Genomic DNA, 22,879 nt, shown 5'->3' with positions numbered 1-22,879 from the left:
CCACTAAATAATGTTTTTCACTGTCCTAAAAGTCTTCTTTTACTACCTCTAAAATAAGTGTTAAAATCAATCCCAAGTACAATTCAAACTACAGAAGACAGACTAACCAGTCTCTACACAGTTAGGCTGGTGCTTAGATTTAGGTTTTTAGTCATTTTGATTGTTTTTATTCGTGAATCAGGGGCTTGGCCTTTTGTAACCTTAGTAAAGTATAGCTTTAGGGAAAACATGGAAAGAAAGTTAATCAGTCACACAAAAAATCCCAGCATATTTAAAGTGAAATCGCACAGCTGCTCTTACTATCTTGGTTTGGCATTTCTTTCAGGGCTGTTCAGGGCTCACAGAAATTGAGGGCCACCAAAATATAGATGGCTACCTTGGGGTTTCTTCATTAAACTTAAGGGGCTGTGCAAAGTGTGAGTGAATGAGGAATTTCTGTTCAGGTGAGACTGGGCCCAGGCCAAATCACTTAGTCTGAAACTAGTGTGCAGAAATGGGAAGGGAGCTGGTGGTCAGATCACAATGTCTTTGGCTGCACATCTCTCAGATGATTGTATTTAATCTGAGTAACTGCAGACATTCATATTCCCAGGTGTGCTTATCATGATGTAGATTTATTTCACATGGTGTAGATGTGTGCAAATGTTAGGATGCTCTGAAGAGAAGAGATGAAACAGCTAGAGTGCCTTCTCAATTCTGAAGGCTTTTGATCCCCTGAGACCTGCCCATTCGGCAAGTTTTTAAGCCTAAAGGAGTTGGGAATAGGCTTAAACAGCTGGCTTTAGTCCTTGCTGAAACGTTTATCACCATGAATTGGAGAAATCAGTCCTATTCTCAACTGACAAATGGCAGAAAGATGTGGGCCAAATATAAAAGTCTTGCACCTCATACAATGTAAAGGAGTAACTTTTGCAAATGAAAATACCTCCTCTCTGGGATAAAATTCTTTATGCCTTTGATAATCCTGGAATGCAACAGACGGAAGAATTGTCCTGCAAAAATGAATGAATGGATAAGTGGACTGCTGCCCCAAACTGCAGGGTTTTATTGGATATAGAACTGCTCAATATGTCTTCCTAAACTGGGTATCATTATTTACTCTTTTTCGCTAGGAGTTGCATTTCAGTTACTAATCTTATCATAATACATTTCTGAACATCCGATTTGAAAACAATGGATCAGGATTTTCCAAGAAGTATGCTTGTGAGCAAATGGTAACTTAAGGTCTCCTGTGTTCAGTCCAGCCTACTAAATTTGAAACTTTTGATTCGTTGAACAATATATGTATACCTAAATTGAAAAGCTTGTATATGAGACAACAATGTGTGCATTTTCAGAACTTATAGGATGATGTGTGAAGAAAAATGGTTGAACTTCCAAACCATATTTAAAGCTTGTAATTAAATAAATTTAAACAAATGAAATATCATCTGGTGTTGGGGAGTCCAATTATTAATATGGTGGCAGGGGCATTGTAACTAACCGTTATGTATTTCCCTTGCAAACGCATGCCATATAAACAAAGTATTTTTTACATTAATGCTGGCAAACGTGCCTATTGCACTGCTACTAATATATTTGCGTCTGATTTTGTCATTATTACAACTTTCATTTTAGTTTAGCTCAGAAGGATTTTCATTTAACATAAATAGCTCTCAGCACAGAAAAGGCTGGAGATACCTGCAATGGATCACCCACCTTTTTAAACCATGATTGTATACGATGAGGCCTTCATTTATGTACTTCATTTTCATAACAGAATTGTATATACCTGTGCAAAGACGATATTACATTAAATGTGTCTGATTAATCCATGGAACAGATCCGTGTAAAATCGTTCAGAACGGAAAAATCAACTTAATAAACAGATTTTTTTTTTTAAATTGAAAGTATTTTAATGAGCTCCCAAACAGTATTTCGAGAGGACATCCTCACCCCCATGTGCTTCACTCGGAGTTTATCTTAATCAGAATTTACAATCTCGTGTTGCAACAAGTTTTCCAAGCTGCACCAACCAAAGTTAATTCCTAAGGTTTGTGGCACACTCAAAAGTAAGACTATCACGGGGGACATTCTCCCTACTGGTATGTCTCAGCTGAACAATTTAATATTCAGCCTTTCCTGTGCTAAGCATTTGAGACCTATTCCAGAGTTTTTTGAGAGATGGAGCAACCCAAAGAACCAAAAAAAAACAACTACGGTTCTGTAAGCTCCTTGTTAAATGGTTCACTTTGGAGCTGACAATACTGAGGGAGAAACATGATGAAATGGAAAGAAATTGGAATGAAAAGTAATGGGTAGAGAACATGGAATTTACAAATCACATCTGCAAGTTTGCAATCGGGTCAAAATAATAAGCAAATATATATTCTGGCACTCCAAGAACATTTTAATCGGTAACAGCTTTAGTTGCTAGAATCAACACCCAGCAGGTATGTAAAATGATTTCAAACCACTTCCATACTGAAATAAGTTCTACAAGGGGTTTAAGTCAGGTGTTTGCTAAACCTGATGGGCCCCAAATATGTTGTTAAAACAGGTATGTTCCCCTGCCATCATTTACCTACTTCCCTGGTCTATAATTCCTTGACAAAGAAATAGACTTAATCTTGACCCTTCCTCTTACTGATCTTATGTCACCACATTCCGCCATTAATGTCTCTTTTAGGGCTTCACTCAGAGAAGGAACTGTACCAGGGCTTGTGACATCACCCCTCTAACAATATAAAGCTAGATTACTACAACCCCAAGCAAATACAGATAACTTTCCGGACTACCTGTCATTAAAATAAACCCAGAGAATGTGGACACCAACCATTTCTAAAATTATTTGAACAATGCTCTGAAGCCGGATTCCCTTCCCAATGAGAAGTAGTAGACAAACTGCAAAAACATCATACACTAAGGGGAAATGTATCTGCCGGTGATTCTCTCTCAGCTGCTTTTAATAGAGTGAATACAGAGCTACAGGTTCAATGACTGTAAAAGGAGACCACAGCAGATGTACACTGGCTAAACTGGTCCAAACCTTATCTAAGCTAGAGAGGCCAAGTGGTTAAATTAGGATCGTTTTCCCTTACAGCATATGGCTGTCAGTTGAGGGGCCGGAGGGATAATCTCTTTCCTCTAGTTAGTGTTGGTCCCTAATACAGGGTTCTCCGCAAGTAGCTTGTGAGCTAATTATAGCTTGTCTATTACCTGTAAGTAGATCACCTGTGTGCAGCCCAACCTATCAAATTAGAAATGTTTGATTGGTTGAATTATTATACGTATATCAAAATTGGAAAGTTTGTATTCGAGACAACAATGTGTGCATTTTTAGAACTCTTAAGCTGATGTTTGGAGAAAAATGGTTAAATTTCACAAATTTAAAGTTGGTATATGAATTAAATGAAAGAAAAATAATTTGGTATTGGGGAGACCTATTATTAACTTGGTGGCAATGGCATTGTAACGATGGCTGTTATGTACACCCTTACAGAGGCATGCCACATTAACAATACATTTTTTTACATTACTGGCAACTGTCTGATGCACTGAAGTGATCACGGCTGTTAGTCTTGCATATAGTGGCCACTAATGTAATTGTGGCTAATGTGGTCAATATTAAAACTCTCATATTAGTAGTACCTCAGGATGATTCTCATTTAACATAAATAGTACATTGATAATTCACTGGTCATAAATAAACCCACCCTCTCTCAATCGCTATATATACTTCCCCCTGTAATTTACTCCTAACCTGCTTTTACCACTACCCACACCTAAACTCTAAAATAACCATTACCACCCTTTACTACTGTCCAGCCTTGAACCCTAAATTTACCAATACCACCCTTTACCACTGCCAACCCCTAAAACCCTCAAATTACCTTTACCGCCCTTACCACTACCCACCCATAAACACTCAACTTAGCCTTCCCGTTATTTGTAGATACATCAATACTTATCATCTGTGGTAATGATATTGTGTGGTGAAGGCACTGTGTGGTAAAGGTATTGTTGTAAAGGCAGTTTCCTCTTGGAAGGTACATACATTGTCTTAGCATTGCATACATGACACAGAGGTTCGATTCATCTGTCACTTGGCTCTGAATGAACAGGGATTTATTGGAGGTCTCTAAAGTTGCCGTCTGTGCACATCAGATACCGCTTCAATCATACACAAAAGAAACCACAAATTTCTCTGGCATGGCTTACACCACACTGATGCTTAGTTGATAGACAGTTTGTTCCGAAAGAAGAGAGAAAAAACAGAGGTTAAAGGTTTTAGCTCAAAAACAGTACCAGTTCGTTATGCTTTACTTTTAAAAGAATTCCACATACCCACAACTAAAGTTTGAACCTCGCTTGGAATCTGGTGGTGCCCTTTTACTTTACACAACTATAAATAGACAATTCTATGATGCAAGGATTCACTTGTCCTTCAGACTTTAAAAAGAAGAACAAACTTGGGATACAAGAAAACAACTCTGGCTCTCTGTGCTCCAAACGTCTATCACTATTTTCTTATTCTGACAGGTAATTGCCCCTCCCCAAATTGCGATAACACCCCACTGTGCGACTAGAACAATAAGGCCGGCTGTGGCAATTACTCCAGTGCTAGGGGACCTTAAAGGTGTCCTCTTTTTGGGATTGAAAAATTGGCTGCTGCAGAGGTAGGTAATTTAAACTAGATTCCTTTTGATCTTTACAAAGAAACATATTCACGTATTCAGAATGCAATCCAAGACTCTTGTTTTCCAAGCTCCTGTTCGGTGGCAACTCTCAGATAGTCAGTACCTTGACAGTGTTTTAAGTAGTTGTTCTCAATGGAAATATCCTCACCCTTTAACAGAGGAACACAAAGGTTTACTATAATTAAAATAAGATGCTACGAGCGTACAGAAGAAAAGTGGAAGTAAAAAAAATATACACTTGGAGATGGACGTACAATACTCACATATCCAGGTAAAATCTGACATTTAAGTGACTGAACATAACAATTTCAAAATACCACTTTCCTTCATAGCAGCATCGTTATTTTGTTGGTGATAAGACACTAACAGATGGTGTATATTTACATCCTAATCATATCTCTTGATGTGGCTTCTGACTACAGAGCGCCAACAAAGTTCTTACAGAATATTTTTTAAGTTTTGCATAAGGAACTTCTCAAGTTTACAAATAATTTGTGTTTATTGGTCTCTTATGATCTTTCTCTAAAGTGGGACTGCATGTTCTCCTTATAGCACAAATCATGATGTTTTCAAGCACAATTTAGCTACCACACCATTCACTGCTGTAGTAGGCTGTGCATCACAGGTTTTTTGCCACACAGTGGCAATGACTTTGTGCAAACATTCAATATGCTTTAACTTCAATGGGTAATTCTTCCAACTCACAAGTCATTTGTGCTCTTTCAAGTGAGAGCATGGCATACGTAAAGAGACAGTTGAGAAGTGCTTTATTTTGTATCAGAAATTAGGTGTATAACTTTTGTATCGAAGTAGAGGCTTCGCAGTCATGGTCTTTTGTAGTCATGGTCTTTCAGTTTGGAGTTCTCCAGTCTCGCTCGTCGAGTCCTTTAAGTGCAAAATGAAGAGCTTCCAGTAAGCACTCACAATTGTTTTTTAGACACAGGACGTGTACTTGCAAACTGAGTTAGCGTTTAGGCACAAAAAAGTACTCAAAAATATCATGGCTCAACTGAGTGATGCAGTAAAAGTTCAACTGGCAGTTGTGTTTCCCATTCTCTTTCAAAGGACAATTTCAAAGCACGTTTGGCAAACAGTCATATAGCACCTTTTTACACAAAGGAGATGCGCACTTCTTGTGACCATAATAAATCACAAAATTGTTTAAAAAAATCCCTTAAATAGCTGCCTGATCGCCCAGTCAAGATAGTGCAGTCTTCTGCTTCCTAAAACTGGAGAGCACTTCTCTGAATACGTTATGATTTTCAGTAACGAAGTCTGTTGATTGAATCAATATAGTGGAAGGTAGCCCCTAGAGCCCAGCTGGTTTCAACATCGTTAATTTTTCGGGCAAGCTAAAAAGAAAAAAGGGAAAAAGAAAACACAAATAAAGGTCCACACTTAAAAGTGCGTCAGTTTTTCATACAAGGGCCATTGAACGACCACTGGTTATACAATATTCCAGTCACAACAAATAATTTGTACTGGTCATCTATACATATATACAACAGGCGCGGCTTGCGCTAATGGAAAGGGGTGGGGCGGCGCACGCGTGCGGGGTGAATTAAGTACAATAAATACATTTTTTTTTTTAAACACTTACCTCCGCTCCCGCGCTGCGCCCTCCTCTGCCTCCTCCCGTTGCGCTGCAGGCAGGCACAGGCTCCCAGCCTGCCCAGCGCCAATCCTGACGCTGCTGCTGGGAGCGCCCAGCTAGGGCACTCCCAGGCAGACTGGGAGCCTGTGCAGGCTCTCTCCAGCCCGGCAACTGTGTTGCCAGGCTGGAGACAGCCTGCTGTGCATGTGTGTTTGGCAAGCCTAAGACGGCCGGCCAAACACACATGCACTCTGAGGGAGAGGGCGGAGCGCTCTCCCTCAGTGCACGTCACCCCGTGGCCCCACCCCTTTCCCCAAAAAACAATCAAACACAATTTATGATCCTTTTTTGGGAAAAAGTTTGCAGCTGCCGCTGCTGGTGCAGGGGCAATGCTCCTTTGCCCCTATGGAGGAGCCACCCGATACACAACCAAACATACCTTTCTCCACCAGTTTCACATGTAAATCACAGTCTGTGATAGCCCCAAAGGAATGTTATCTGTCTGCTACAGTACAGATTGCGGAACAGAACTCCCCAAACTTGATAGGAAGAAAGCTTGGTCAAACTTCGATTTTCATTTTTTTTTGTTTGGCGTTAATCTGTTCAGTAACCTTTGAGAAAACTAAATAAATAATCAAAAAGACTGGTTTACGAACCAGAAAGAATCCCAGTCACTGAGAGGACCTAAACATTTTGCTTTGGCAGCTAAGACTGCCTGACATTGTAGCAATATGAGAAAAGCAACGAAGTGGGGGAAAATGCCACCTTACTCCCAAAAAAAATTAAAAAAATTAAAAACCATGTCATACCTGGGAACCTCGGACTAACTTTTTAGTTCCCCAAAACCGCATGAGCAGGGTGTTTCTACAGCCAGTGCATGTCCAACATTGTTTTACATATAAAGTGACTGGATAGGGTCTTGCACCCTTCTCCATCACTGGACTGCCGGACTAGGGACGGATATAGCAGTCTGGCAGATGCCCAACACCGGAACACCCCTCACCAATGACAGTGGCAGACTTATCTCTGGCAGAAAGACCCCGGGGGCTCCTCTTTACCAGGATATGATACATTTGTATGCCCAGGACGAACCATCTGGACAAGGCCTGTTTCTGAATTGCCCTTCTTTTCTTAGTCCTGGCAAAACCAAAAAAACACGTTGGTCATTTACCAGATAGCCCTTAATCCATTCAAAGAAAAGCTAAGTACCCGATAAGGATTTAACCAATGAAGACTCCACTCCTCCTTAGAGGGATGTGTCAAAGAGAAGAAAGTTGTAAGAATTATTGATTGAACCACACTGAAGGACTTCCCACCTTCGCAGAACGGAAGTTGAAGTCTGAAGCACCAATCTGTCAGTGAAGAAGGTGCTATACGGAAATTACATTGATAGTGCCTGCAGTTCACAGACAGGGCACACAGAAGTAACTACAATGAGAGAAACAGTCTGATGGTCACCTGTCTCAGAGGACAGCTGTGCATAAGTTCAAAAGCTGTGAGAATAAAAAAATGAGGACTAAGTTAAGAACCCACTGTGGCACGATAAAGAGCACAGGAGGAAACATGAAACTGTTTCAGGAAACCCATCACCCCAGGTGCCTTAATAAAAGGGTGTCAGACAGTATGTACAAAAAAAAAAGGCAAAAGGGCCGATAAATAACCTTAAACAGTGCCCAGAGTAAGACATTGCCAGGCTAGTGATAAATGAAAGAAGAGCACATCAGAAAACATAGCCTGAGCTGAGTTGACCAGATAGACTTCTCATTAGGCCAAACTCTTCCGTCAGCAGACTGGTAAATTTGGTGGCGGGACGTCAAGCTCCCATGATAACATCTACTACATATGCGGGCTGGTCAAAACCACTCACTTTGTTTCACTCAATCCCAAAACATGGAGGTGCAGATGGTACAAGTTCGGATGCAGTGTTGCTGGGAGAGTAGGCACTCCTGAAGAGGTACATGGAGCAAAGGACAAATGCTCAGTAGTACAGCAGACCGCATTCGCCTGGCCTAACCTATCCACTGACTCTGGATGACCTGAACCCAACCCTTCCTGATCTTTTTCAGAATTTGGGGCAGAAGTGGCAGCAGCGGAAAAGCATACAGGAAGCCACAGGCCCAATTTAGGAAGAATGAGTCTTCCAGGGAAACTTAAAGAGGAAGGTCTAGTGCAGTGCCTATGACATTATGCATTCTCAGAAAGGGTAAAAAGGAGATGCCTAAAGACACCTTGAACCATCTTTGAATGCAGCCTCCGTTTGTGGTCCACCAGATGGAGTCTGTTGAGCTTGTCCACCATGACAGTGACAGAGCAACTGTTGACAGATAACTGGTGATCCTTGATTGGAGATCCCTTGAGGATCAAGTCACCTCCAGAGTCTAAGCACTTCTGGCACAGCACTGGCGACCCCACACCAACCAGCTTTTTGCAGTAACATGTGGAGGTTTTGTTGCTCATCAGGACTTAGGCTGATTTCCCTTGATGGATGGGGAAAAGGCCTTCCAGGCAATCGAGATGGGTTGCAGCTTCCTAACCATGATGTGTTCTCTCCTCCAGTGAAGACCAAAGGTTCCTTATTGCCACCTTACCCAAGTGACCACCCCAACACTAATGCATCCATCACTACCATGCGCTCCTTGACAGCCAGGGAGAATTGTCTTCAACAGGTCTTGTTGGGATCTAACAGCCACAACTAAAGATCCTGGGATCACAGTGTGAGATAAACAAGTTACTCACCTTCGGTAACACCTTATCTAGTAGAGACTATCTAACCACAGATTCCTTACCTTAGAATATTCTCCAGGTATCAGACTGGATCTTGAAGTTCTTGAGCAGTACATCAGCGGGCCAAAAGGTGCCATCAATCGGCTCTGTGTCTTCTACATCGGAAATGATGTGTGCTGTGCCTATACAGGCGCCACCTCAGCATACTGACAGTTTCTTTTCATGACATTTCCATGCCAGAAGCACAAAGTCATGGAAAATGGCAGATGGACTTATGTGCAGAGGATCTACAGGGAATTTTCTAAGCAGAAGGAGGAAGTTAGGAGGGTCGGTAAGAAATCAACAGCTTGATAGCCTCAACCAGATAAGGCAGATTACTTACCTTAGTATAGATCCCAAATCAGTATTTCCCCGGAGGTTAGTCTGTGAACAGGCTCAGACCAAAAAGATCTGTAGGAACACACAGGTATAGCTCCTGTTCCATGGATCTGTCCGTCAAGGCAGTAATGCTTTGTAAACATGTGCAGAGATGCTCACTTAGCAGCCTGACTGACGTCAAGGACAGGGGCCCAGTGCTAACACAGTGGTCTCAACCTTGGCTATGTGAAGAGAGCTTGCAAAGCATCAGAGGGCTGCTTTTTGGCCAGTGTGTAGTAGATCTTAATGAACAGCAGAATCCATTTGGAGATGGTCTGTTTTTGCATTGCTTTCCTTTTCTTTGCCTAGGGATCCCAACAGATAGTTGTTCATCCATCTGGTGTTCTCAGGTGAGACTGACGTAGAATGACAACACTCTTTTTGGGTCCTGCCCTCCTTAGAAAGGTAAGGCAGAGCGAAGAAGGTCAGCAGCCTGAAACTTTGACCAACGTGGAAAGGTGTCATCACGTTTGGTAGAAAAGACACATAGGTACAAAGAGCAAGTTTGTATGGAGTGTGTACAGAGAGTGCCAGTAGCTTGTTAACCCTCCTTGCCAATGTAATGGCCACCAAGATGACTATTTTGATCACCAAGAGATGCAGAGAGCAGCTGTGCATGGGCTCAAAGGGCAAAAACATCAAAAATGTTAGAACCACTTTAAGGTCTCATTGGGGCATAATGAAAAGTTTTGGTGGAAAGATGTTGATGTTCTTTCAGGAAACAGGGCACAACAAGTGAACGGAACAGGGAGGGCTGATACGGCAACTGTAATAATGCAAAAAATGGCTTAAAGATACACTTTAACTGTGCCCAAAGCAAAGCTTGCCAGGCTATTAAGATCAAACAAACAGCAATACCTCAGACAAAAGCGCAGAAAGAGGCCACAAACTTGTCCCAATGGCAGGCATATACACTTTGTTGATGGACACTTGGCTGCCAGTATAACTTCAGAGACTTCTTAGGGAAGATCAAAAGCTTATCTAACCAAGGTCCTCCCCAGTCAAGATAGAGACCTTGCACCACATCTAGATGGAGACGCCATTCGTGATCCACTAGGCATAGACAGTTGAGTTAGTCCACTACGTTGCTCAGAGAGCACGCCAGGTGCTGAATGACCAGAAAAGGGTCCTGATGTACCAGCCATAGCCAGAGATGCAGGGCCTCAAGACACAGGGTCCACATCCTCACTCAGCCATGTTTGCTGCCATACTCTATGGTGGTAGTGGTGTCAGTGAACACCTGAACCAACTTCCCCTTAATGGAGGTGAGGAAGGCTTTTAATGCCAGCCAGATCGCTATCAGCTCCCAGTTCATGTGAAGCTGAGACTTTACCGGAAACCAGAGTCCTCTAATCACCACCTCTCCCAGATGGCCACTCCAACCCAGAAGGGACACTATTACTACTGTGAGTTTTAGGTGGGGCAGGAAAAGGAGTCTGCTGCTGACCCAATTTCAGTTCATCAGCTACCAATGCAGGTCTTTTACAGTTCACTCTGATATCTGGATCATGTCAGAGAGATTCCTATGACGCTATGCTCACTGGGATTTCAGGTCCCAGTGCAACACCAGCGGGCATACTTTACCAGAAGGATGCAGGAGGCCATGAGACCCAGTAGCCTCAGAGTCAACCTCACCGAAAGCCATGCTCACCGAAAGAGGCTCAAACAGCGGAATAGTAGACTGAATATCCTGACTCGTAGCTTCAATGGGGGGTGTGAAACTGCACTGTGTCCAGAAAGGGAGCACCTAAGAGGGTGTCAGGTGTGACCTCGGGCCATCTATAGTGAAATTCAGTGAATGCAGGTTGAATGCCATAGTCTGGAGGTGGGCCACAACTGCCGGGGGTATTCCCACTTTAAAAAGCCCGTTGTCAAGCCAGAGGAAGACTGACCTCTGGAGACGGGCTACTACCACCGCCATCACCTTTGTAAGTACCAGGGGTGCACTGGTAAGGCCACAGGGAAGCAGAGCAAAATTAAAGTTCTCTTCGCCCACCGTGAACTGCAGGTAATGCTTGTGGGCCAGAAGGACAGATATATGCAAATATGCATCTTCCAATTCCAGTGATAATATCCAGTCTCCCGGGTCATGGGCAGGCAGGACTTGAGTCATAGTAAGCATTCTGAATTTCTCCTTTTTCAGTAAGTAGTTTAAAGGACGTAGGGTTAGTATAAGACTGAGGCCCTCATTCTAACCCCGGCGGTCTTCGACCGCCGGGGCGAGGGTCGGCGGGAGCACCGCCGACAGGCCGGCGGTGCCCCGCAGGGCATTCTGACCGCGGCGCTTTGGCCGCGGTCAGAAATGGTAAACCGGCGGTCTCCCGCCGGTTTACCGCTGCCCTTAGAATCCCCCATGGCGGCGCAGCTTGCTGCGCCGCCATGGGGGATTCTGACACCCCCTACCGCCATCCTGTTCCTGGCGGTTCGCCCGCCAGGAACAGGATGGCGGTAGGGGGTGCCGCGGGGCCCCTGGGGGCCCCTGCTGTGCCCATGCCAATGGCATGGGCACAGCAGGGGCCCCCGTAAGAGGGCCCCGCAAGGTATTTCAGTGTCTGCCTTGCAGACACTGAAATACGCGACGGGTGCTACTGCACCCGTCGCACCTTCCCACTCCGCCGGCTCGATTACGAGCCGGCATCCTCGTGGGAAGGGAGTTTTTCCCTGGGCTGGCGGGCGGTCTTTTGGAGACCGCCCGCCAGCCCAGGGAAAAACTCATAATACCCTCCGCGGTCTTCTGACCGCGGAGCGGTATTATGGGGGCGGAATTCTGGCGGGCAGCCTCCGCCGCCCGCCAGAATTAGAATCACCCCCTGAGTTCTCCGTCTTTCTTTGGCACTAGAAAGTAGTAGGAACAGCAACCACTATCTACTTCTGGTGTCGGCACCCTCTGAACCGCTACTTTGGCCAGAAAAGCCTGTACTTCCTATGCAAGAGGGAGAGGTGGCCCTCAAACAGCCTGTCGGAAGATGATGGCATGGGCCGCAAGGTGCAGGGTTCATGGAGGGTGTAAATTCACTGAACAATTTGGATTGGCCATTTGGCTGAGGTTATAGAAGCAGGTGGTTCTGGATTCTGCCACCGACCAGCTGCCCATGATGGTGAGAAGGCATATTTAAGGAGTTTGGAGGCTGTGGCTGATGGAGGGTGGTGGCGATGGGCTGGGCAAATCTCTGGCCTTGTGTCCCAGGAAGCTCGAGGAACCACAAAAGCCACGTGCTGGGCGTGGTGGCTGAGTAGAAAAGGACACATCTGGTAGCTCCTACTGTAGCCATGGAAGGAGCGAAAGGCAGAATGGGGCTGGCGTAGCACCGTGGTGAGTCCCCAACAACTGGAGTTGGTCCTGCTGTCCTTAAAGCGCACAAACACCAAATCTGCCTTATAACCAAATAGGTGAGTGTCATCAAAGGGCATCTCCATAAGGGCTGCCCTTACATCCCCCAAAAAGCCAGCTGACCTTACAGGCGTGGTGATGAAGTGCCACTGGCAAAGCAACTGGTCTTCCTAGCAAGTCTGTGTCCACTCGCCAGCGTATTGTTAACCTTGCTGCGTCCCTGTCATTGGCAACAGCCTGGGACAGAATGTCTTGAGCCTCCTTTTAGACCACAGGCAGCACTTGTGCAACCAAGTCCCAAACTGTGTGGGAAGACCAGCCCAAGAGGCATGTGGTGTTCCTGGACCACAGTACAAGTGTCGTGAAAGAGAAAATCCTTGTGCCCAACGTGTCCAGCCTCTTGGATTATCTATCCGGTGGTGTGGTAGGGCATGCGCTAGGGTTGACTTTGGAAATGGAGGCCTGCATGGTCAGGGTCTCCCTGGTGGGGTGTCGGTTGTGAAACGTTGGTCCCCGGGAGTGGGGCAATGGCCACGGGCAATGATTCTGTGTACAAGAGTACCTGTGCAGGGCTTAGCCCAGGCCCCAAGCAGTGCAACAGTGAGGACATCATTAAAGTGGAGAAGAGGTTCCATGGGAGCCACCCAGGGTTGAAGCACCCCTGTAAAGATGTTAGTTGTGACTGCCACCCAGGACAGCCACGGTCCAGGATCTCAGCCACTCTCCTTACCACCATGGCAAAGGAGGCCCGTCCTCCATAGCCACACTAGGTGGAGAGACTAGACAAATGTCAGGAAAAAAGTGTCCAGACCACTGGCATAGGTCAGTTCCTCATACCTGTTATCTATGTCCATGGTCTCTCCTGGGGTAGGGATAACCATAGGGAGCCTCAGGTCCACCTTAATCATATTCCTTACATGGTGTGTCAGAAAAAGGAGGTGCTGTCTCCAGCCCGGATGGTCTTTGTCCAGTCAGTGCTGGAGTAGACTTCAGGTGACGACACTTTGGCTCCGTATTGGAGTCAGATAGAACAATGAGGTTGGCAGAGCTGGAATGGACTCCAGGGAAAGATGTTGACTTGTGACCACAGATGTTCCGGGAACGGTTTCAAAAGGTCCAATTGGTGCAGAGGGCAAACCCACAAGCAGGAATTCAGTTTGACCACCTACCGAACCTGTGTGCACTCCAAATGGGTCAGCCTGACAAACGGGAGGTAAATAGCCTCATAAAATACTTTAAGCTGGGCTGGGGTCAGTTTCGCTCAGGCAAATTCTGGATGGCGTGGAGCGGATCCAGACTTAGGCTCCGCAACTGATGTGTTGAAGTGGCAACTAGATTTGTGGCGTAGTTCCCATGCCTCATCTGATGATTTGGACAGGCACGGCAAAGTCGAAAAGCATTTTGACTTCTCAGATTCATTTTTCTTGTGGGATTTACTCGATGATGACTGGAGTGCAACGACGATCAGCAGAAATGACTAAGAGAAAGGGCCTGGGACCTTCTCTCGTGACCAGGAGCTGTGTGGAGTCATCCAGGGTCAGGAAACTACAAGCTTCAAAGCACACTCCCTGACTGACTGCCTTGGGATTTATCGCTGGACAGTCGGGCCAGGCCTTGGGGTCATGGAATGGCTCCAGACACCACAAGAAAACTAGGGGTGGGGGGGGAGGTCTGTCACAGACATCTGCCTGAGACTAGAACCACAGGGTTTAAACTCCACAAGTTTTGTTGTAGGGGGCATCCTTAACACACTGGGAGCTTAGCCCACAATGAATTTCAACAAAAAGTTGAAAAAGGTAGTCCCAAAAAAAGGACTGAGGTTGATCTCCAAGGATCTCCGCTTATGGCACGGAAAGAAAAGAAATGTCATAAATCTGGGCTGGCATCTATAAAGGCACTGTGCACATCATTTCTGGTATGAACGATGACACCGAGCTGATCAATGCTACATACTGGTATGCAGAGGTACTGCTCAAGATTTTCTGGATTCAATCCGATGCCTGGGAACTTTTCTGAGGTAAGGAACGAGTAGCTAGACATATGTATCAGATATACATGTTGTCAGAAGCAACTCCAGTTCTGAGTCCACTGCAGGCAGACATTCCACTGCAGAGCTTACACATGTCAATATGCAGGGGTAATGTGTGGAATGCACAAGGCAACGTGCCACAAAAGGCTCAAAACAATCCACACCAGAACACAGGCTTGAGCATAAACCATCAAGATCATAATATGAATGTCCTAGTCTAGTTGCAGGGGTGCAAAGATCTCTAAGGCCACTATGTCCAAAATGGCCTTCATAAATGAAATGCTCTGTGGTGATTTTGGAGGTGACTTCAACTCATTGATGGAGGGCCCAGGAGAGAACAATAGGTGGTCCATGACTGATTGCGGTGATCTTGCTTTCAACAATTGTTGGACTTTTTCCCTTTTGCAGGGTAATCTCCAATCTGTTTGCCTCCTTCCTCCTATTTTTTTTTCTGACCTGTTGTTGTTGGCTTTAGGACTCTGGGCCCTTTACCACTACTGACCAGTGCTAAAGTGCAAGTGCTCTCTGTGTAAATTGTATTGTTAATTGGCTTTCCATGATTGGCATATTTGATTTACAGGTAAGTCCCTAGTAAAGTGAACTAGAGGTGCCCAGGGCCTGTAAATCAAATGCTACTAGAGGCCCTGCAGCACTGGTTGTGCCACCCACATTAACAGCCCTGTAAACATGGCTCAGCCCTGCCACTGAAGTCTGCAGTTTTAAACTGCCAATTCGGCGTGGCAAGTGTACCCACTTGCCAGGCCTAAACCTTCCCTTTTCTTACATGTAAGGCACCCCTAAGGTAGGCCCTTGGTGGCCCCATCAGCAGGGTGCAGTGTATGTTTAAGGTGGGGCATGTACTTATGTGTTTTACATGTCCGGACAGTGAAATACTGCCAAATTCGGTTTTCACTGTTCCAAGGCATATCTCTCTCATAGGTTAACGTGGGGCTGCCTTTAAATATGATTAAAGCGTAGATTCCCTTTGGGAGCAGATAAGACATGTGGAGTTTGGGGTCTCTGAACTCATAATTTGAAAATACATCTTTTAGTGAAGCTGGTTTTGAGACTGTGTGTTTGAAAATGCCACTTTTAGAAAGTAGCCATTTTCTTAAACCATTCTGACCTGTTTGTGGATTCCCTGGCTGGGTCAGTTTGACAGTTGGGCTGTTTACACCTCTCTCTAGACAGTGACACAAAGGGAGCTGGGGTGTAGCCTGCATATCCTGATGAGCTGTCTGTTCTAGGAGGGAGGGGAGGAATGGTCACTTACACCTGAAAGGGCTGTGCCTGCTCTCACACAATGCAGTCTCCAACTGCCTGGTTTATGTCTGGGGCCTGGCCTGGGCAAGGCAGGATCTCACAAACAAGATAGACTTTCCTTTGAAGTAGGCCTACTTCGAAGGCAGAAAGGGATATAAGAAACCCAAACCCTTGAAAATTAGATCACTTTTGGAATCAAGAGGAACCTCTGCCAAGGAGAAGAGCGGAGGAGAAGTGATGCCCTGCTGGTGACTGTGGTTTGTGGCGGTATCCTGCAGTTGCTGCTTCTGCCTGTGAAAGGGGACAAAGACTGGACATTGTTGTGCATTCCTGCTTGTGAACATTCTCCAAGGGCTTGAACTGAGCTTGCCTCCCGTTGTTGAAGTCTTACGGCCATCAAAGACTTCCCCTGCCTGCACCTGGACTCTCTGCTGAGACTCCTGCCTTGCCAAGTGGTGCCCTATCCAGCTGCTGGGCCCTGGAAAGGTGAAGCTGGCAGACAAAGACTGAAAGCCCAAGCACAGACCGCCGTGCAGGGAAATTTTTGCCGCACCTTCCATGATGCGGCTGATAAACGAAGCGCTGCCGGCTTCCCGGCTGAAATCAATGCTCCACCTGCATCACGGCTGTAAGATCGACGCAACTCGGCTGGAGAAACGACGTGCAACACCCTCTAACGGAGGCTGATTACTACACAAACCCCATGCAGCTCAGTTTTGTGATACCGTGCAACCGGATTTTCAACATAACTTTGCTGGACACGGAAAAACAACGCAAAGCCTTCCCAGACTCGTGGTGCCTGTCCGGAACGACACATCGCTCTCTTGCGGGAAAGGAGAAACGACACACACTGACCCGACCAGAGGAGGAACAACGCACGGTCTCGCTTGCGAGAGAGAAATCGATGCATCACTGGCTTTTTCTGATGCACACTTACCCGTGCAGTGTTATTTGGATGCTACCCAGGTACTTTTGTACGCTAACAACGTTCTCACTGTTTTCTAAAGGATTTAAGACTCTTATTCTTTAACAATTCATAACTTGACGAGTAAGTTGAATGTTTCTAAACCTGTGTTGTCATTTTGCAGTGTTTTCACTGAGTTACTGTGTGTGTTGTTATAAATACTTTACACATTGCATCTGAAGTTAAGCCTGCCTGCTCATGCCAAGCTACCAAGGGGGTAAGGTAAGCTGGGGTTAACTGAGTGTGATTCTCCTTTACCCTGACTAGAGTGAGGGTCCTTGCTTGGACAGGGGGTTAACCTGACTGCAAACCAAAGACCCCATTTTTAACAACAATCAATTGTTGAGGTTTGGGAATATGTCCTCCTCCAACCTGCAAAGATGGGTTGCAGCCATCGATTTCACCTTTGCAAACACACAAGGAGCTGAGGCGAGGCAAAAGGCAGGACAGCAAACTGAAAGTGTTCTATTTCTACCACCAACTGGAGGGAGGGTCCTTGGGGCTGCAGAATGGGTACACAAAAGTATGCATCCTGCACGTCCAAGGATACCATCCCATACCCTGATCCGGGGCTGTGAGAATCTACACCAGAGTCAGCATTGTGAACTTGTCCTTTCAAAGGTAAGTGTACAAGAACCGAAATTCCAGAATCATCTGAACCAGTCATCCTTCCTGGGTATTAAAGTAGTAGTAGCAGCATCCTATGCCCTTTTGCTCCGCAGGGACTCTCTCTGTGGCCCCTGGGGCCAACAGTAACTGAGCTTCTCATGCGAGGATGGAGGCACGATAAGCAAAAGTCTTAGTGGGGCTAAAAAGTACATTGGGGGGGATATGAAGTGGAGGGCGTAACCATGTAGAACAATCACAAATTCACCAATCTAAGGGAACTGCAAGCCAGCTGGGTGGAAAAAGCCTATTTCCTATCCCTAGTGGCTGCAACCAACCAAAGAATAGGGATAGGAGCAGTTTAGTTGCAATTGTGGCAGGGGACAAGGAAGAAAGGGAATGATGTCCATGTTGCTGGGTGTGGCACCTGTCATCACTTAAAACGGTCTCTTAAAAGCACAAAATGACAGTGTGGGATGTTGCACAGAATGCAAGAGCTGCCTCTTGTGAGATACTATGCTTAGCAAGTACCCTCTCAATTGCTGATGTTGTTGGTGGTAATAACAAGCTGGTGATGACAAGTCAAACAAACAGGCTGTGACACCACTTTCCTTGAAGCACTCCTGAGCAGAATTGCCCTTTTCTTCAAAATACGAGGCATATCCATAAGAGGTGCCTGTTAGTCCCAAGAAAATCCTGTGGCGCACATCCAGAGCTAAAGTTGGATCATTACACAAGGGCCAATGGCATGACCTACACAATCTGTTATGTTCAGACCAGCTCTCAACAAACTACTAAGCCACAAGCTGATCATCATGGATTGGTTGTGTGAAGGCATTTCTGAATTTTTCAGGAACACCTGGCAAGATCTCGCTGGCCATATCGCAGAGGGCATGTGTGTAGCTTCCTATCAAACACACCATATTCATGGTCCTCAATACCAAATGGACAGAGGAGAAAATCCTTACTAAATACCCCAATATTCTTCAATCCACTGTCCGGCAGTGCCATGGGAACATCATTAGAGGGGACCCTGCTGGTGGAAGCCTCAACCAACAATTCCTCTAGGTTGGGTGTTGGGTAAAAGGGATGGGTGTCCAGGATCAGACACATGGCACTTTGCTACAGGGCGACTCATTGGCAGGACTCAACATGGTTTCGACAAGGTTGCTGTCAAAGTTTCAGACACTCATTAAAAGCCAGCAAGGGCTCAATGAAGACTGGTCCTGCATCTTTTATCTCAGTGAATACATTTGCCTTGGTTTCAACTGTGGACAGATGAAGGTCTAGCATTTCTGCCCCTATCACAGAAAAGTAGGGGTCCTAGTGGGGAGACCAATTCTGCCTCACAGGAAATATCCAGGCCACTGCCATTTGGCAAATTTACCTACAGACCATAATCAGTAGCAGAGTGAGGAAGTGGGGAGGGGGGGGGGGGGGGGGTTTAATTGTCATAAATCGTCTGCTTCCTCACATATTCATCATGCAGAACTGTTTGAAGGCCTGGACAGGTTCTACATTTGATAATGGCTTGAACCTTCAAATAGTCCTAGTGGCAACATAGTATGACTGCTTGGGAATCATTACAAACCAGAGGATGCGCTTTGGTTATCTTGTTAAGACACAGGCTAAGATAGAGCTGAACACTGTTCTGGATGCATAACCGTTGGCCATAACTGGGGACAGATCCGAAATTGGTGCCACTACAGCCAAGACCAGTGTGGCCTGTGGTGTAGTTGCTGAAGTATGGGCAGACACCAGCAGGGGACCAAATGGGGTGCCGGAACAGGCTTAGACTGTGGAAGTCTGGCTAGGGGCCCCGTTGGCTAAATGGAGCACAAAGGCACTCCCGATTGACCTAGAATCACTCAGCAATGCAATGTGGCCTATTTCAAGGCCTCCACCTGCTAAAGGGCTCGCCAACAGCCTGGGAAAATCTGTGCACCTTAGGGCCAGATTAGGAATGGGTTCTCACTCAGATGTCTGGGGTGGAGTCAGAGCTTTCAAGTGCAGGCAGAATTACTTCTACCCGGTGTGCGATTGACAAGAAGGAGACAAATCCCGGGTGAACTTTTTTTTAACTTTCTGACAAAATTTGTGTTTCAACTTTGTTTTAGACTTACCGAAGGAGAGTGACTTGGAACAGAAATGGGACCGGGACCTGGAGCAGGACAAGACTGTAGACTTGAAGCTAAAAAGGCCTGCAACTTTGGGCATGAGCTGCCTCGTTTCTTATGCTTAGTGATGCACAGCTTACCCTCATGCTCCCAAATGTCCTTTGAATGCATCAGGGAGAATGTATCACAGGACTTTGAGTCACACCAGATCCCTAGACTCCACAGACATTGTTGTGCAGGTCCGTGACTGGCATCTGCTCCTCGAGTCGCCACACGGTTTGAAGTCTCTAGTCTATAGGTCAGATGTTTCATGAATACACTGTCTTCAAAAAGATCATTTCAGGGTCGGCAAAACACCAACAAAAATATGGAAGCACAGTTCTGGATATCAGCCAAAGGTCATAGAAAGAAATGAGCTGACGTCAGTGCGCAGGGGTGGCACCTATATATGACTGTGCCATGACGTCTGGAGGAATACTGATGCCACCACATGGTCTGATGCTGTCACCTCTTAGCTCACAGGAGCAACTGCTAGAAAAGCTCAAATTGTACCATAACTATTGACAAAAGCTGTTTGCGCTAAGCATGGTAGGCATTCATGAGCCCTCAAAGGTTACCAATGAACCTCTACAGAAATCCCTGGGCCACACCAGTGCGGAGTATTGCCATCATTACTCAGCATAGCAGCCCATTTAGTGGGACGGTCTCAACAGTTCTCAGCAAGCCCTTTCAGAACATTGATACTGTTATCCAATTCATCCTCCTAACCTCCTGCATCACCGTTCTATTCTTTAACTTTCAAACACTCCCTTTATCCCCTCACACTTAATGTTTTCGGACTGTACCATATCAGGGGTAGGCAGGAAAATGCAAATATTTTCTGAAAATAATAATACTGATAATAATAACAATGATAACAACAATAACAACAACAACAATAATTGGCCCAGAGAGTACTCAATGCCCACTAGGAAAAATTACATTATCATGTCTTTTGTTCAGGTTTGGTGCCATTACGCTTAAGTACAATATAGCAGCAAGCTTATCTTGTCTAACGATTAAGCTGACCTTTGTTGGAAGGATGTAGGTTGTTGTTTGATGATCCTTTACCTTCAACTTGCTCTTGTTATTGGAGTAAGCCGACTGCTCTTAACCTCATTCACTTACTTATTGTATACAAGATTGACTTGAAGTGGGTTTGGTGCTTGCTTGCGATTCAAAGCCTTTCTTATTAATCTCAGTTCCCTGCTTCTGAGTTGATAAGATTCATCCACGTTCTTGTGTTTGTCCCACCCATGGAACATTTCAGACTTACCATGGATTGATTGGATAAGTTGTCTTCTTTCACTGCTGTGACAATCTTGCAGGGAGGTGCATGAGGAACTATTTTTTTTCTCCAAATGTGTGCCTCTACCTGCTTTTCCACAATTTACAAATGATTATCTTCCATACCCGTTTGCCCACCAGCTCCTTGCTTGTGCACATATGCCCGCTGCTAAATGAGCAAATGGCAATCTTTGAAAGGATTTAAAACTATTCCAAAATGGTCATGTAAGTGTGCACAAGGGTAGCAGTCATAACTACTTAACACGTAAAACTATTTCAAGATGACCACTGTGCAAGCACATGGGTGGTGGCCATCTTGGAAAAATACCTATTGTCCATGCCAACATGCAGTTTGGTTACGATTTCAATCACTTTGTTATTTATTTTATACAAAATGCACATCTGAACAGGAACACTGCATCCTCACACACCATACAAACGCTGGCCGGCATACAGGTCCTTCAAGAGAGCGTGGAATTCTATTTCCACACCTTTGGGAGACTAGAAGCAAATAATGGCAAAGATCTTAACGATTTGTTTAATGTTGGTGGGGAAAAGATAATATTACTGGGGAATGAAGATTATGCCTGGGTAATTAAGGACATGAATAAATGTTCAATAATAAGCACAAACACGGCTTAGGTTTACCAGGGCTGAAGTGATGTTAATATTTAGCAATCCAAGTTAGCCCTATTTAAACACAAAGCAAAGAAGGCATTCTACTTCATCTTATCTGAAAAATCTATGCCTCTTACAGCAAAGGAAGACATACTGTAGCAAAGTAGCAAGTAAATTAACTAAGAACCTTACAGTCAAGCACTCAAATCTCATTTCCTGAAGGTCTTAGGGGTGGGAGAGAGGGATCCATAACCTGCCTCTATTCTCAAAGAACACTAAGAAGAGGCAGGCTTCCAGTATTGGCTCTCACTGGCAGGGGGGGGGGGGGGGGTCGGTAGAGCATGGGAAGGATCACAAATATAGACTTTGCAACAGACCATGGGAATTCAGCCTAAACAAACACAAGTAAACTTCCCTTTTTGCATGATACTGAATATGTGATGAATAACAACAATGACAAAGGAACTGCAGGAAAAAGGTTCACTTTTGAAGGAAAACTGTGATTGCTAGAACTAAAAAAGACACAGATGGTTCATAACATAGAATATAGTTAGGGCGACATGTTGCCACTACCTACATTTTAAAATTAGTAAGACAATGCTTTTAAAATACGCAGGGTTAGCTATCATTTTTTTGAAGAAGAACATATGAAACATATCCTTTTAGTGAAGCGTGATTTAGAAGAGTTACTTAAACATTAGTTCTGATTTTAGTAGATGCTGAATTCCTGGTTAGCGGATTCAGATGAAGAAATTTATTTCTGTTTATGTGTAAAAGAACTTTAAAGTGTGCATGTAGTGGACAGTTTGTGAAGTGTGTACTGCCAACCAAACCACCCTAAATATACTGATCACTGATTACAAAAGCGAACAATACCTCCAGGGAGTTAGGATGGCTTCTACGAAGGTTTGAGAATGTTCTAAAGTAAATCTGCAGTCCCATATACAAAGTATTAAGGACCAGTAGAAGCAGCTCCAGATGCTGGAGCATTTACTACTCAAAGGTATCATGTATGACCCAGTAACGTCACTGAAGCCTGGCAGATTAACATTTTCTTTTACAAATAGAGGTGCTAGCATGAGTTTAATGGTATGTATCCTCGTGATGCTAATCAGATGATCAATACCATTTTCTGTCTTCTGTAGTCAGTCTGCTGCAGGAAAGGTGAGAGCAGCACGTACAGAATTATTTGTAATAATTAGTTATCTAAT

General features: G+C 44.9%; 1 protein-coding gene across 1 annotated transcript in view; it reads right to left on the bottom strand.

The window, feature by feature from the left end:
- Positions 1-4,073: 4,073 nt before the first annotated feature.
- ENTPD6 (ectonucleoside triphosphate diphosphohydrolase 6) overlaps positions 4,074-22,879 on the bottom strand; it is a 296,348-nt gene continuing 277,542 nt past the window's right edge. The window contains exon 14 of the mRNA XM_069235036.1: positions 4,074-6,031. Coding sequence (XP_069091137.1) covers positions 5,942-6,031 — 90 coding nt within the window. The 3' untranslated portion in view covers positions 4,074-5,941. The remainder of the gene's footprint in view (positions 6,032-22,879) is intronic.

This window comes from Pleurodeles waltl, chromosome 5 (assembly GCF_031143425.1).
Source record: "Pleurodeles waltl isolate 20211129_DDA chromosome 5, aPleWal1.hap1.20221129, whole genome shotgun sequence".
NCBI classification, from domain to species: domain Eukaryota; kingdom Metazoa; phylum Chordata; class Amphibia; order Caudata; family Salamandridae; genus Pleurodeles; species Pleurodeles waltl.
Note: the sequence above shows the minus strand (reverse complement) of the source record. Positions and strands in the feature narration are given on the sequence as shown.